The following is a 16,594-nucleotide window of genomic DNA, read 5'->3' as shown; positions in this document are numbered from 1 at the left end:
CAGTGTAATTGGATAGCTCTTTCAAAGAGCCGGCTCAGGCATGATGGGCTGAATGGCCTCCTCCTGTGCTGTACCTACTATAGGAACATAGGAATATAGGAACAGGAGTAGGCCATTTAGCCCCTCGAGCCTGCTGAGATCATGGCTGATCTGTGATCTAATTCCATATACCTGCCTTTGGCCCATATCCCTTAATACCTTTGGCTGCCAAAAAGCTATCTATCTCACATTTAAATTTAGCAATTGAGCTAGTATCAATTGCTGTTTGCAGAAGAGAGTTCCAAACTTCTACCGCCCTTTGTGTGTAGAAATGTTTTCTAATCTCACTCCTGAAAGGTCTGGCTCTAATTTTTAGACTGTGCCCCCTACTCCTAGAATCCCCAACCAGCAGAAATAGTTTCTCTCTATCCACCCATCTGCCACAGTTTTGCCCATTCACCTAATCTGTCAATATCCCTTTGTAATTTTATGTTTTCATCTACACTGCTTACAATGCCACCAATCTTTGTGTCATCGGCAAACTTAGATATGAGACTTTCTATGCCTTCATCTAAGTCGTTAATAAATATTGTGAATAATAGAGGCCCCAAGAAAGATCCCTGCAGGACTCCACTAGTCACATCCTGCCAATGTGAGTACCTTCCCATTATCCCTACTGTCCATCGCCTTTCGCTCAGCTAATTTCCTAAGCAAGTCCGTACTTTTCCCTCGATTCCATGGGCTTCTATCTTAGCTAACAGTCTCTTATGTGGGACCTTATCAAATGCCTTCTGGAAGTCCATATAAATAACATCCATTGACATTCCCCTGTCCACTACTTTAGTCAACTCTTCAAAAAATTCAATCAGGTTTGTCAGGCACGACCTACCTTTCACAAATCCATGCTGGCTCTCTCTGATTAACTGAAAATTCTCGAGGTATTCAGTCACCCTATCCTTAATTATAGACTCCAGCACTATGATACTATGGTGAATTAAACTGAGAATATAAGGAATCAAATTGAGAATATAAGGAATTATACACATACCACCCAGCACTCTGAATTTCACATCTTCCTTGAGTGCAGAGTTACACAAAGTGCACGTGAAGTCATTTCGCACTGTTGCCGATTCTGTAGCACCTACAGTATGCACGCGAATATACTGAAAGCCTAGTATGCAATGATATACATTTTTAACATATAATATTCAAATAATATAATATCATATTCAAATCTCTTGCAGAATTCTATATTTATTAAATATGATCAATTTTAACATCAGTGTAAAACATCTTTACAAAGTCTGGTGGGGAACCACACTGATGTGCTAATGCACTGTGTTCGAATACTAGGTCATAGAGTGTGGACCCAAAATTCCCCAAATGATAAACTCTAACTCAACGGGGCTGGCTACTCTCATATATACTCAATGTCAGCTTGGCTCAGTGGTAGCACTCACATCTGAGTCAGAAGGTCCTGACCAACATTCATCCAGAAACAAAACACCACTAAAATAGATTATTTATCTATCAATAGGTCATTTATCTATTTGTGGCACCTTGCTATACTCAAACAACAGTGATACTTCAAAAGAAATTCATTGACTGTAAAGTAATTGGGATATCCTGAGGATGTGAAAGGCACTATATAAATGAAATTTCTTTCTTTTTTTTTTAAAGAGGTTTTTTAGAGGTTGGCTAAAGAATAGTATAAGCAGAGGGTTGACAATGGTAATGGGTCATTTACCTGCTCTCTTGATTTGAAAGAGGTATTGTGGGAGGAAAACATAACTTAAAAATGAGGAAGGGTAAGAATACTTACAAAAGGAATAAAGCCCTTTGAAAAAGCACTTTGTATCTTGCTTACAAAACAGATTGCAATTATTAATTGTAAATATTTAATTACAACATTTCCAGATTCACATTTAAGGCAACAAATCAAACTACAATTATAGAGATGTGTAGAAATTGGTATAAAAGGATAGAAATAACATTCAAAACATGAGCATGAGTTTCCAGTCAGACTTTTTTTACCTGCTGAAAAGGGACAGCTTGATTCAGAACAAAGGAATCTTGCACCTTGAGTGTATTTTGTTACGGTCGTCATTGCAATCACCACCCCTTCGATCTTATAATACCTCAGCAGCTGGTATCCACGGGGGAACTGACAAAGGTTAAGTGAGTAATTCGGTAGTGGAGGTAAGTGTGTCAGCTTTAGCACAACATTAACCTTGAAAATATAAAATGAAGTTATCAACAATTTGGTTTTATCACTGACAATAGATTTCTGTTGGTGTCAATTTGGCTCAAGTCATCAGTACTCTTGCCTCTAAGCCAGAAGGTTGTGCATTCAAGGATTTGAGTACATAATGAGGGCTGGCACTTCAGGACAGTAATGAGGGAGTGCTGCATTGTTGAAGATGCCATCCTTCAGTTGGGATCTTAAATTGGGGCTCTATCTGCTTGTTCCTGTAGTTCAGATGGATGTTAACGATCCCATGTCACTTTTTGAAGAAGAGTGAAGAATTCTCCTGGTGTCCTGAACAACATTCTTCCCTCAACCAACACCATCAATACAGATTAACTGGTCATTTGTCCAGTTGCTGTTTGTGGGATTCTTGCTGTGTGCAAATGGACAGTAGTTTGCCTAAATAACAACAGTCCTACATTCAAAGTAATCCATTGTGTGTGAAGTGCTTTAGCACATTTCTGAGATATGTGATAAGGCATTATATAAATACGTCTTTCTTACCTGAAACTGAGGAAGAATGACAATCAGCTCTGTGAAGACTATTTACCTTGAACACAGACTTAAACCACTGGGAGAGGTGGATAAGCTAAATGGCCTTCTATTCTAACTAAGGTATACTGTCAATATTTATATTCTTAATAAGTTAAAATAGTATATAATTCTATTGTAGTACCAAGATTAACATTTGGTGGCATTGTAGACCAGTATAAAACCAAGGCTGCAGCGATCAAGACTGCAGAGGGTTGTTTACTTCCAGTTTTTCTTTTACTTTCCTGATAATTTTTCGGTTTCATTTTTTGTTAAAGAAAATAAATAAATCTAGGACAAAAGAACAGAATGCCACATTTTCCAGGTTAAAAATGTGGAGAAAATTCAATGCTGCAAAAAGTCTTTGCACACTTAGATTCTGTTAATAACGGGGAGGAGGGGAGGGAGCGAGCGGGGGGATAGATTTAGCGGCCAGGAAACCCAGAAATTCGGGTTTCCGGGAGGTCCTGGCGAATTTAAAGGCAGGACCTGTTTTAAATTTTTCAAATCGGTTTCACGCCCACAGCCAGCCACATTAAGAGGCTGGCTGGCTGCGGGTGGGAAAGCCTGCGGCACCAGGCCGCAGCCGCAGAGAGGAAGGAGGGAAGGAGAGATCATGGGCCATGGACGATATCGGGGGGGGGGGGGGGGGCCATGGAGAATATCGGGGCGGGACTGGAGAGGACATCAGGGGGCCGGGGAGAAGATTGCCGGGCTGGAGGAGGAGATCAAGATGGTCTGAAGCTGGGAGGAGATTGGGGGTGGGGGGGTGGGCGGAGTTGGACATCAGAGGTAGTAGGTGAGTTGGACATCGGGCATGGGGGGTCGGATATTGGGGGTCCAATCAAAGGGTGGGAAATCGAGGGGGTCCGATCACGGGGATGGAAGCAGGTAAGCTTGGTGAGCCGGGGGGTAGCACTCCTGCTCCTTCTGGCCCACAAGCAGTGCTAGATAGGCACTTAACTGTTCCATTCAGCTGTTCTCATCTCCCTTCAGCTGTCGGGTTTCCCAAAGCCTGGAAAACCTGGCCCCCGGAGATAAATGCGAAAGAGGTTAAACTTGAGACAAGCAGCCTCTTTAAAATATTTTAAGGATGGACCCGCCCTCCGGTGAGCAGGTTAGTTGCCCACCCCCCAACTTGCTTCTTTTAAAACCGGAAATGAACGTTGGGGTCGGGTTTCCGATTTCTTTATTTTTAACCCCCCCACCCCCCCACAACCCAACCTGGGCATTAAAATTACCCCCTTAGTGTGTAGTTATACTGCCACATGTGCATCACTACAAAGCAGTTTCCAGTATGATGCCAAACCTAGTTTAAGAAGTGCTCAAGTAGTCCCATTGACCTCATGGGCAATTTGTTACACAAGTCTACAGCACAGAAAAAGGCCATTCGGCCGAACTGGTCTATGCCGGCATTTATGCTCCACACGTGCCTCCTCCCACCCCTCTTCATCTAACCTTATCAGCATACCCTTCTATTCCTTTCTTCCTCATGTGGTTATCTTCAACCCTTAAATGCATCTATGCTATTCACCTCAACTACTTCCACATTCTTATCACTTTTTGGGTAGAGAAGTTTCTCCTGAATTCCCTATTGGATTTATTGGTGACTATTTTATATTTATGACCTCTAGTTTCGGACGCCCCCACAAGTGGAAACATTTTCATTATATCTACCCTATCAAACTATTTCATTGTCTTAAAGACCTTTATCTGGTCACCCCTCAACCTTCTCTTTTCTAGAGCCTGTTCATCCTTTCCTGATAAGGATATCCTCTCAGTTCTGGTGTCATCCTTGTGAATCTTTTTTACAGCTTCTCTAGTGCCTCTTTATCCTTTTTATAATATGGAGAACAGAACAGTGCAAAGTATTTCAAATGTGGTCTAACCAAGGTTCTGTACAAGTTTAAGATAACTTCTCTGCTTTTCAATTCTATCCCCCTAGAAATGAACCACAGTGCTTGGTTTGCCTTTTTTAAGGCTTTATTAACCTGCATCGCTACCTTTAGTGATTTATGTATCTGTACCACTAGATCCCATTGCTCCTCTACCCCATTTAGACTCTTTTTATTCAAGCAATATGTGGCCTCCTTATTCTTCCTACCACTTCACACTAATCTACATTGAAATTCATTTGCCAATTACATGCCCATTCTGCAAGTTTATTAATGTCTTCTTGTATTTTGTCATATTCTTCCTTTGTATTAACTACACCCCCCAATTTGGTGTCGTCTGCAAATTTTGAAATTGTACTTCTGATTCCGATTCACGTTAATGTAAATTGTGAACAAGTGGTTCCAGCACCGATCCCTGTGGAATACCACTTCCCACCTTTTGCCAGTCTGAGTAGCTACCCTTAATCCCTACTCTCTGTTTTCTGTTTTGTAGCCAACTTGCTCTCCATTTTGTTACCTGTTCCCTGATTCCACATGCTCTGACCTTAGTCATGAGTCTACAATGCGGTACCTTATCGAAGTGCTTTTGAAAATCCAAATATATTACAGCTACTGCATTACCCTTGTCTACTCTTTCTGTTACTTCTTCAAAGAATTCAATAAGGTTGGTCAAGCATGACTATCCCTTTTGAAATCCGTGGTGACTATTATATTTTCAGTTTCTAGATGTTTTTCTATTACATCTTTGAGTAAATGAAAACCTTTGTGGAGCTGTTTTAAATGTTTTGAAAGTACAGAAACTCCAGTCTTTCTCTGGCATTCTCAGAAATATATGTTTGTTTTTTCATCTGCTAGCTGGGAATGGGGTTCTGCGCATGTTTTTATAAGGAAGCATGCCCAGCGCTCCAAGTCTTGAGAGTTCAATTTAGAGACAGGTGATATAACTAAGGTCTGCCAGTCTCAGGCCAATGGCTGCAACATAAACATGGGCCTCAGTATCTTTCCTGGTTATATATCAATGCATTTTCCTTTTACTTAGGCTCTACAAACCTGTTTATTATTTTTGATGATGTACTGGAGAGGTGATGAAATAAAATGCTGCAACTATAGCAGGCACTATCACCAGACTCAAAAATCACACAATCATTGGCGAGTCTATCAATTTTTACATGAGATATCAGTCTGACCTAAAAACAAAGTATTATTTGCATGAGCCACTGAATAATATATTTATTTCACATCTATTTCTTTTAGGGATTAATCCTTAATTGGCAACAGACAAAGTAACTCCTTATTTTGGCCCATAAAAATGCAATCTTTACTCTTTTCAATTGGCTACATTTTTAACTGATCAAAATCCACTTTTTAAAAAGTTGCCCCCACCAGGAGAAAGGAACTGAAAGATAAGTGAAAAGTTTAATGCTAATCTGCTAGATAAATAAACTAAAGAAAAAATAAATTAGGTAGAAAAAAGCTACAATTAAACATAAAATAGAACAGAGAAAGAACGTGAAGTTAGAAAGAATGGGAAAGGGACGTGAATGGAAAAAAGTAATGAAAGGGCAAATATAATTGAAGTTTGTAATTTCTTTCCTTTCTATTTAAAATTGTGTTTTAACCACTTATTTTGTAGTATTAGGTTGATAATTAAAGTAATGAAGCTATTCCTAATACCTAAATAGCTTTATTATATTAATGCTTGTTTCCGTGTCAGTTTTCTGAACTGAAAACTTACAAAACTGGCTGGCCCATGGAAACATTTATTTCATTGAATCTTTCAGCATCCAAAGGGTTAAAATTTGGAAACGTAGGACCTTGTAAAATGTGACTTGAAAAGCGAGTGCAGTACAGGCTCAGAAAAGATATTCTCTGCATCCCATATGTGAAGAATACAAACAGTTCATTAGACTAGATTAAGTTTAATCTAATTTTGATGGACCTATTTACCTGGTTTTCTGTTTCTAATTGTTGAATTAATGACAATGTCTTGATAGATGTAAAGCAAACCTGAAAGACACATGTGCTCAAACTGAGATACTTCCCAAAAATGGGAATCCTAAATTAGGCAATATGAATTGAGGAAACCGGAATTTAAAAATGTAAACATCATATTGTTAGCACCATTTGCATTGTTCAGAATTTTTCTTTTTTTACTCACAGACTGAAACAAACACGCAGCTCTTATCGGCTGATGAAGGACACAGTTACCAAGCCTTGCATCCAGCTCTGTCAGGTCAGATGGATTCACACAAATAATGAAGCGATAAACAGCATGACACTGTTCGGAATCTGTAAAATAAATATATTTTAGACCAAATATGTATAAACTCTAAGCCAACAAGAGTGCTGAAATAAATTTACATGCATACAGGTCAGGATTGGTAAATGGATGATGCTAATGTCTAAGACTAATAATTTAACATGGAATAACTGACTAGAATTTTCTTTTGGTCTGAATTTTAATCAATAACACTGACAATTGTATGAACTTAAACATAAACATAGCAAAATGCAGTGCAATAAATCTAAACAAAAAAGACTACTCCTGATCAGCATGTACACAGCCATAAAGTTGTCACTGATGGATATGTTTTGCAAGGAAACCCAAGTCAGATGTCACTTTTTCAATTAAAGAACAATTTTACAAATTTTGGTCTGCACCAAATATTCTCTTGTGTTCAGCAATACCAGTTTCTCCCATAAATAGACCCCACGTCCTTTATATTCAGGAGTTATTTTTACTGCCCAGTATCTAGTTATATGATAGTGTGGCTCAGGGGTTATAACAGTGAAATCCCTTGATCGGTGCACTAGATACTGTAATCTCAATGGTGCCCCCACATGCTTCTCCTGAATTTTGGAAGACAGGCTGATACACACTCTAATGAGACATGGCCAATTATCAGGCTGACTTGTTTTACACATGCGAATGAACACAACAATGTTTACAGCGATTTTTAATCCATTTCATAATGTTCCTCATAACAGAAAATGACAAGAGTATGCCACACTATCCCTGTTAACAGGCTTACTACACTACTCTGACTAGAAATTTCTCTGAAACTAGTCAGCATTTAACTTAAGCAGGGAGCTCTCACTCCTTGAGCCTGATTTTCTTGTCAGATCTCTGTACACTTTTTTTTATTCGTTCATGGGATGTGGGCAGCACTGGCAAAGCCGGCATTTGTTGCCGATCCTTAATTGCCCTTGAGAAGGTGGTGGTGAGCTTCTTGAATGCTGCAGTCCGTTTGATTTGTTCTTTCTTAGTTGGACAGGTAACCAAAAGCTTGATTTCTGAATCAAAAGCAAAATACTATGGATGCTGGAAATCTGAAATAAAAACAGAAAATGCTGGAAAGCTCAGTAAATGAGGCAGCATCTGTGGAGAAAGAAACAGAGTTATGACGAAAGTAAGAGAACAAATACTTTACATGAAAACTAATTCCTTACTGTTAACTGCTCTTTAAAGAATTTGACTAAAAGACTAAAGGCCATGTTTTCCTCCTTTTTCAAAAAAAAGTTAATTATCTTTTTTCATAGATTGTAATTAACCCCAATAAAAATGGTGAATTCATGTAATTTTGCTGCTGACCATTTCATGCTTCTGGAGGACGTTCAGCATAGGTAGATGGCCATACTACCATCTGCAAGGGAGCCTCTAAGAACAAAGAATGCAAGCGTTGTTGTGTTACTGGGATCGTGGGCTCCAATTTGTAGAAGACTTTCACTTCTGGCCTCAAGAGGCTAGGGGATAGTGCAGGAGCCTACATACTCACAATCATTGCAGGGCTATCTCAGGACCCAGCAGAAGTCATGAAGTCCTCATTGAGGAGCAGCAGCGTGCTATTACATTTGCTCCTCCCACTGAGGTGGCATTTAGGAGTATGAGATTGGGTAGTCGTTAACACACTCTCTATACTCTCACCAAGGGTAAGCACTAGGGTACGAAACATTTTAGCAGAAGTTGGTTAGGGAAATAAACTGACAGCACCTCCTTTGGAATGTACTGTATAGATTTATTCTCAGACTGGACATATTAATGTTGCTGGTGGGAGGGAATATGCTTGGGGGGTGGTAAAGGCAGTGGGGACTAGGCTCAGCATGCTGGTAATGCTAGCTAGTATAGTGCAGATAGGACAATAGGAAAAGTCCTGTCAATCAAGGATTGATGGAATAGTCTGCCTGACTGCATAGCAGCCTCTGTTATTTCATCTTCCTTTTCCACTTCTAAGACTGTAGGCCCACCTTCCTGTTTCTCTTGCTGAATGGGTTGCCCTCTCTAGATTGCAAAATTATGCAGGATACGGCAGATGCAGGTAATTTTGGAGAACATCTCAAAGCTAGAGAGCATTATCCCACCCGAGATGTCTAGACGGCAGAATCTGCCTACCAACAGAATTTGGGTGGGCGCACATATATCTTTGCACTTTCTCTCTCCCTTGGTGTATGGGTTCCTAACCGGTGGTAATAGCCAGGGCTCTATAAGGTAGCCATGGTTACCCAGCAACCATACATCCAGTACGATTGCTATTTGCCTTCTGTTCACTGTGTACATCAATGATTAGGCCAAGAAGGAGCGGTGTCCAAATTTGCAGATGATATTAAAATAGGAGGCATAGTAAATAATTCTGAGGAAGAAAGCTGCAAGGGGATATTGATAAGATGGTAGAATGGGCAAAAAAGTAGCAGATGTCAGTAAATGGGAGGGAAATATAATTAGAATTAGAGTAGATTGCTCCAGTTGAAGATCTAGCACTGGCTCCCTTCTGTCCTGTATTTTCTATGATTATTGGAAGGATGGTGACTTACCAAGAAGCCTATTGATAAGAAGAATAGGTGCAAACAGGATGGTCATTTTAATGGAATCTTCAATCAGCCAAGTATGAAATGGAAGTATCCAAGTGATTCAAAATTCGAGTTGGTAAATGTACTGTGACTATTTCATGACCCAATATGTCAAGGAAGCCATTGGAATACATATCTTGACTTGATATTGGTAAATGACCCAGATAACATGCAGGATATAGAAGTCACGGCACCCTTGAGAAATGTCAATCACAGAATGATGAAGTTGAACATGCTTCAGAAATACAGAGGACCAGGTATATAATTTGAAAAAGGAATGCTTCAAGGAAATTAGGGAACGGTTTGAACAAACTGACTGAGGTTGTTTAGTAAAGAACCTTTAATTTTGTCTTTTTACCATTTTTACCTACTCTGACCCCATTTAAGTAATTTACCTCATTTAATATCTTCTTGCATAACTTTGCCAAATGCTTTTTGAAAGTAAAGGTACACCACCTCATAGGGCTTTGTATATTAACTATTATTAGTAAATTAATTATATTATGCAGATCCTAAGTGATTATTTCTTCCATGTATTCACTGGGCAATATATGAGCAACATGCACTCCCAATATAGCAAGACTCCAAGGAAAATTAATGACTTTGGCATAAAAGAGATGCAAGGCCTGAGCAGGTTTAAAAGGCTCAAAAGTGACTAGGGATGGGTTGTATTCATCTTTGACTATTAAGGGATGAGATTTGTGAGGTCATAATGAGGCAGTCAATGAATTCTGGGGAAGTCCCAGTAGATTGGATACATGCTAATGTGATGCCCATTTTCAAAAAAGGGCAATAGACCTGCACAACTTCAAACCCATTAGTCTTACTCAAAATCATGGAAATGAGCATCAAGAAGGAATTTAAGGATTATCTGTATGATAATAACCTTGCAAGCAGCAGCCAACATGGACTCAGAAAGGGAAGATCCTCCCTGACCAACCTCCTTGACTTTTTTTTTGAGGAAGTGACATCACAGGTTTACTGAGGAAAGCCCTATGAGGTGGTGTACCTTTACTTTCAAAAAGCATTTGACAAAGTTATGCAAGAAGATACTAAATTAGGTAAATTACTTAAATGGGGTCAGAGTAGGAAAAAAATGGTAAAAATGGTAAAAAGACAAAATTAAAGGTTCTTTATCTGAATACATGCAGCATAATAAGATAGATGAATTGACGGCACAAATAAAAACAAATGGGTATGATCTCGTTGCCTTTACAGAGTCGTGGTTGCATGGTGACCAAGGTTGGGAGCTAAATATTCAGGGTTATTTAACATTTCGGAAGGATAGGAAGAAAGGAAAAGGTGGTGGGGTAGCTCTGTTAATAAAGGATGAAATTAATACAATAGTGAGAAATGATCTTGGGTCAGAAGATCAAGATGTAGAATCAATTTGGGTGGAGGTAAGAAATAGCAAGGGTAAGAAATCACTGGTGAGAGTAGTCTATAGGCCCCCTAACAGTAGCTACACTGTAGGGCAAAATATAAACCAAGAAATAATGGGGGCTTGTAAAAAAGGTAATGCAATAATCATAGGCCATTTTAACTTTCATATAGATTAGGCAAATCAAATTGGCAAAAGTAGCCCTGAGGATGAGTTAATAGAGTGTATTCAGGACTGTTTCTTAGAACAATACATTGTGGAACCAACCAGGGAACAGGCCATTTTAGATCTGGTAATGGGTAATGAGATAGGATTAATTAATGACCTCAAAGTAAAGGATCCTTTAGGAAACAGTGATCATAATATGATAGAATTTCACATCCAGTTTGAGAGTGAAGATCTTGGATCTGAAACTACTGTATTAAACCTAAATAAGGGTAATTACAATGGCATGAGGACAGAGTTGGCTAAAGTGGACTGGGAAAACAGATTAGAAGGTATGACGGTGGAGAAGCAGTGGCAGACATTTAAAAAGATATTTTATGACTCTCAACAAAAATATATCCCAGTAAGGAGGAAAGACTCCACGAGAAGGGTGTAACAACCATGGCTAACTAAGGAAGTTAAGGATGGTATCAAGTTAAAAGAAAAGGCATACAACGTGGCAAAGATTAGTGCTAAGCCCGAAGATTGGGAAAACTTTAGAAACCAGCAAAGGAGGTCTAAAAAAAGGGATAAAATAGATTTAGAGTAAACTAGCAAGAAATATAAAAACTGACAGTAAAAGCTTTTACAAGTATATAAGAAGGAAGAGAGTAGCTAAAGTAAGTATAGGTCCCTTACAGGATGAGACTGGGTAAATAATAACGGAAAACAAGGAAATGGCAGAGGCATTGAGCAGATATTTTGTATCTGTCTTCACAGTAGAAGACACCAAAACCATACCAATAATAGTAGATAATCAAGGGGCAAAGGGGAGGGAGGATCTAAAAACAATCACTATCACTAGAGAAAAAGTACTAGGCAAACTAATGGGTCTGCAGGCTGACAAGTCCCCTGGACCCGACAGCTTGCATCCGAGGGTCTTAAAAGAAGTGGCGACAGAGATAGTGGATGTATTGGTTGTAATCTTCCAAAATATACTAGATTCTGGTAAGGTCCCAGCGGATTGGAAAACCGCAAACGTAACGCCCCTATTCAAGAAAGGAGGGAGACAGAAAGCAGGTAACTATAGGCCAATTCGCCTAACATCTCTCATTGGGAAGATGCTAGAATCAATTATTAAGGAAATAGTAGCAGGACATTTAGAGACTCAAAATAAAATCAAGGAAAGTCAACATGGTTTTATGAAAGGGAAATAGTGTTTGGCAAATTTATCAGAGTTCTTTGAGGAAGTAATAAGCAGGGTGGATAAAGGGGAACCAGTACTTGCAGTGTATTTGAATTTCCAAAAGGCATTCGATGAGGTGCCACATAAAAGGCGACTGCACATGGGGTATGGTAGCATAGTGGTTATGTTACTGGACTAATAATCCAGAGGCCCGGACTAAAATCCGAGTCAAAAGTTCAAATCCTGCCATGGCAGCTGGCGAATTTAAATTCAATTAATTAAACAAAAATCTGGAATTAAAATACTAGTATCAATAACGGTGGCTATGAAACTACTGGATTGTCATAAAAACCCATCTGGTTCACTAATGCCCTTTAGGGAAGGAAACCTGCCATCCTTACCCAGTCTGGCCAATATGTGACTCCAGACCCACAGCAATGTGGTTAATTCTGAAATGGCCTAGCAAGCCACTCAGTTGTAAAATCTTGCTACGAAAAGTCATAATAAGAATAAAACCAGACGGACCACCCGGCACTGGACACGACAACCGCAAACCAAGCCCCAGTCAACCCTGCAAGGTCCTCCTCACCAACATTGGGGGACTTGTGCCAAAATTGGGAGAGCTGTCCCACATACTAGTCAAGCAACAGCCTGATATAGCCATACTCACAGAATCATACCTTTCAGCCAATGTCCCAGACTCTTCCATCACGATCCCTGGGTATATCCTGTCCCACCAGAGGTGGTGGTACAGTGATATACAGTCAGGAGGGAGTGGCCTTGGGAGTCCTCAACATTGACTCTGGACCCCATGAAATCTCATGGCATCAAGTCAAACATGGATAAGGAGACCTCCTGCTGATTACCACCTACTGTCCTCCCTCAGCCCCTCGAGCCTGCTCTGCCATTCAACAAGATCATGGCTGATTTGATCCTAACCTCAAATCTAAATTCATGTCCAATTTCCTGCCCGCTCCCCGTAACCCCTAATTCCCTTTACTTCTAGGAAACTGTCTATTTCTGTTTTAAATTTATTTAATGATGTAGCTTCCACAGCTTCCTGGGGCAGCAAATTCCACAGACCTACTACCCTCTGAGTGAAGAAGTTTCTCCTCATCTCAGTTTTCAAAGAGCAGCCCCTTATTCTAAGATTATGCCCCCTCGTTCTAGTTTCACCCATCCTTGGGAACATCCTTACCGCATCCACCCGATCAAGCCCCTTCACAATCTTATATGTTTCAATAAGATCGCCTCTCATTCTTTTGAACTCCAATGAGTAGAGTCCCAATCTACTCAACCTCTCCTCCTATGTCCACCCCCTCATCCCCGGGATTAACCGAGTGAACCTTCTTTGTACTGCCTCGAGAGCAAGTATGTCTTTTCTTAAGTATGGACACCAAAACTGTATGCAGTATTCCAGGTGCGGTCTCACCAATACCTTATATAACTGCAGCAATACCTCCCTGTTTTTATATTCTATCCCCCTACCAATAAGTGCATAACCTCACATTTTCCAATATTGTATTGCATCTGCCAAATCTCTGCCCACTCACCCAGCCTGTCTATATCCCCTTGTCGGTTTTTTATGTCCTCCTCACTCTCTACTTTCCCTCCCATTTTTGTATCATCTGCAAACTTTGATATGTTACACTCGGTCCCCTCCTCCAAATCGTTAATATAGATTGTAAAGAGTTGGGGACCCAGCACCGACCCCTGCGGAACACCACTGGCTACTGGTTGCCAGTCCGAGAATGAACCATTTATCCCAACTCTCTGCTTCCTGTTAGATAACCAATCCTCCACCCATGCCAGAATATTACCCCCAATCCAGTGTTTCTTTATCTTGAGCAATAATCTTTTGTGTGGCACCTTGTCGAATGCCTTCTGGAAGTCTAAATACACTACGTCCACTGGTTCCCCTTTATCCACCCTGTACGTTATGTCCTCAAAGAACTCAACAAATTTGTCAGACATGACTTCCCCTTCATAAAGCCATGCTGACTTTGTCCTATTAAATTATGTTTATCCAAATGTTCCGCTACTGTCTCCTTAATAATAGACTCCAAAATGTTACCCACCACAGATGTTAGGCTAACTGGTCTATAATTTCCAGCCTTCTGCCTACTACCCTTTTTAAATAAGGGTGTTACATTAGCAGTTTTCCAATCTGCCAGGACCTTTGCCGAGTCCAGAGAATTTTGGAAAATTATTACCAAAGCATCCACAATCCCTACTGCCACTTCCCTCAAGACCCTAGGATGGAAGCCATCAGGTCCAGGGGATTTATCCGCCTTGAGTCCCATTAATTTACTGAGTACCAATTCCTTAGTGATTTTAATCGTATTTAGCTCCTCCCCCCCTAGAGCCCCCTGTTTGTCCAGTGTTGGGATATTCTTAGTGTCCTCTACCGTAAAGACTGAAACAAAATATTTGTTCAGCATTTTTGCCATCTCCATGTTTCCCACCATTAATTTCCCGGTCTCATCCTCTAAGGGACCTATGTTTGCCTTAACCACCCTTTTTCTTTTTATATAACTATAGAAACTCTTGCTATCTGTTTTTATATTTTTTGCTAATTTATTTTCATAATCTATCTTCCCTTTCTTAATCAATCCTTTAGTTACTTTTTGCTGTCTTTTGAAGACTTCTCAATCTTCTATCCTCTCACTAAGTTTGGCTACCTTATATGTCCTTGTTTTTAGTCGGATACTATCCTTAATTTCTTTACTTAGCCACGGATGGCTGTCATTTCTTTTACACCCTTTTTTCCTCAGTGGAATATATATTTTTTGAAAGTTGTAAAATAACTCCTTAAATGAACACCACTGCTCATATACCGTCTTACCCTTTAATCTATTTTCCCAGTCCACTTTAATCAATTCCGCTCTCATACCATCATAGTCTCCTTTATTCAAGCTCAGTACGCTTGTTTGAGAACCAACATTCTCACCCTCTAATTGGATATGGAATGTAACCATATTATGGTCACTCATTCCAAGGGGATCCTTAACTAGGACATTATTAATTAATCCTGGCTCATTACACAGGACCAGGTCCAAGGTTGCTTGCCCGCTTGTAGGATCAGTTACATACTGCTCAAGAAATCCATCCCTAATACACTCAATAAACTCTTCCTCAAGGCTGCCCTGCCCAATTTGATTTGTCCAGTTAATATGATAGTTAAAATCCCCCATAATTATAGCTGTTCCCTTATTACATGCCCCGACTATTTCCTGATTAATACTTCTTCCAGCAGAGTTGCAACTATTAGGAGGCCTATATACTACGCCCACTAATGTTTTTTTCCCCTTATTATTCCTTATCTCTACCCAAACTGTTTCATTATCCTGATCCTTTGTCCCAATATCATTTCTCTGTATTACAGTGATTCCTTCCTTTATTAACATAGCCACCCCACCTCCCCTTCCTTCCTGCCTGTCCTTCCTGATTGTTAAATACCCTGGCATATTTAATTCCCAGTCATTGTCACCCTGCAGCCATGTTTCTGTAATGGCCACAAGATCATACCCATACGTAGTTATTTGTGCCGTTAACTCGTCCATTTTGTTACGAATGCTACGTGCATTCAGATAAAGAACTTTCAAATATGTTTTGTTTCACTTAGTTCCTGCTTTTTCCTTTTTTAACACTTTACCGTTTACTCCATACCTTCTGTCCCTCCCTGACATGCTTTCCTCTGTCTCCCTGCTCAGGTTCCCAAACCCCTGCCACAGCTCTGATGCTGGGTTAATCGCCTTACGCCTTCTAGTTTTTATTTTATCTGTCGTGCCTAAAGTACACTTTCTTTCCGCTGCTCTACGCTTTTCCCTTTTACTTGTTCTTGAACAACTGTTTGTACTATTTGTATTGTAGATTTCCCCTGGGTCTTCCCCTCTCTTGCTGCTCTCAACTTTATTCCCTTCTGACTCCCCGCTCAGGTTCCCATCCCCCTGCCACTCTAGTTTAAACCTTCCCCAACAGCACTAGCAAACACACCCGCGAGGACATTGGTCCCAGTCCTGCTCGGGTGTAACCCGTCACACTTGTCCAGGTCCCACCTTCCCCAGAACCGGTCCCAATGTCCCAGGAATCTAAATCCCTCCCTCCTACACCATCCCTGCAGCCACGCATTCATCCTGTCTATTCTTCTGTTCCTATACTCACTAGCACGTGGCACCGGTAGTAATCCTGAGATCACCACCTTTGAAGTCTTGCTTTTTAATTTATCTCCTAACTCCTTAAATTCACCTTGCAGGACCTCATCCCTTTTTTTTACCTATGTCGTTGGTACCAATATGGACCACGACTACTGGCTGTTCACCCTCCCCCTCCAGAATGCCCTGCAGCCGCTCCGTGACATCCTTGACCCTAGCACCAGGGAGGCA

At 40.3% G+C, this 16,594-nt stretch overlaps 1 protein-coding gene across 1 annotated transcript in view; it reads right to left on the bottom strand.

Moving 5' to 3' along the window:
• The window catches only part of mcmdc2 (minichromosome maintenance domain containing 2), a 64,584-nt gene that overhangs the window by 33,422 nt on the left and 14,568 nt on the right, over positions 1-16,594 (bottom strand). The window contains exons 2-5 of the mRNA XM_067980273.1: positions 6,812-6,942; positions 6,601-6,660; positions 2,014-2,209; positions 1,028-1,150 (exon numbers count right to left, since the gene is read on the bottom strand). Coding sequence (XP_067836374.1) covers positions 1,028-1,150; positions 2,014-2,209; positions 6,601-6,660; positions 6,812-6,942 — 510 coding nt within the window. The remainder of the gene's footprint in view (positions 1-1,027; positions 1,151-2,013; positions 2,210-6,600; positions 6,661-6,811; positions 6,943-16,594) is intronic.

This window comes from Heptranchias perlo, chromosome 3 (genome assembly GCF_035084215.1).
Source record: "Heptranchias perlo isolate sHepPer1 chromosome 3, sHepPer1.hap1, whole genome shotgun sequence".
In the NCBI taxonomy this organism is placed as follows: domain Eukaryota; kingdom Metazoa; phylum Chordata; class Chondrichthyes; order Hexanchiformes; family Hexanchidae; genus Heptranchias; species Heptranchias perlo.
This window is presented reverse-complemented; position numbering and strand designations above follow the sequence as displayed.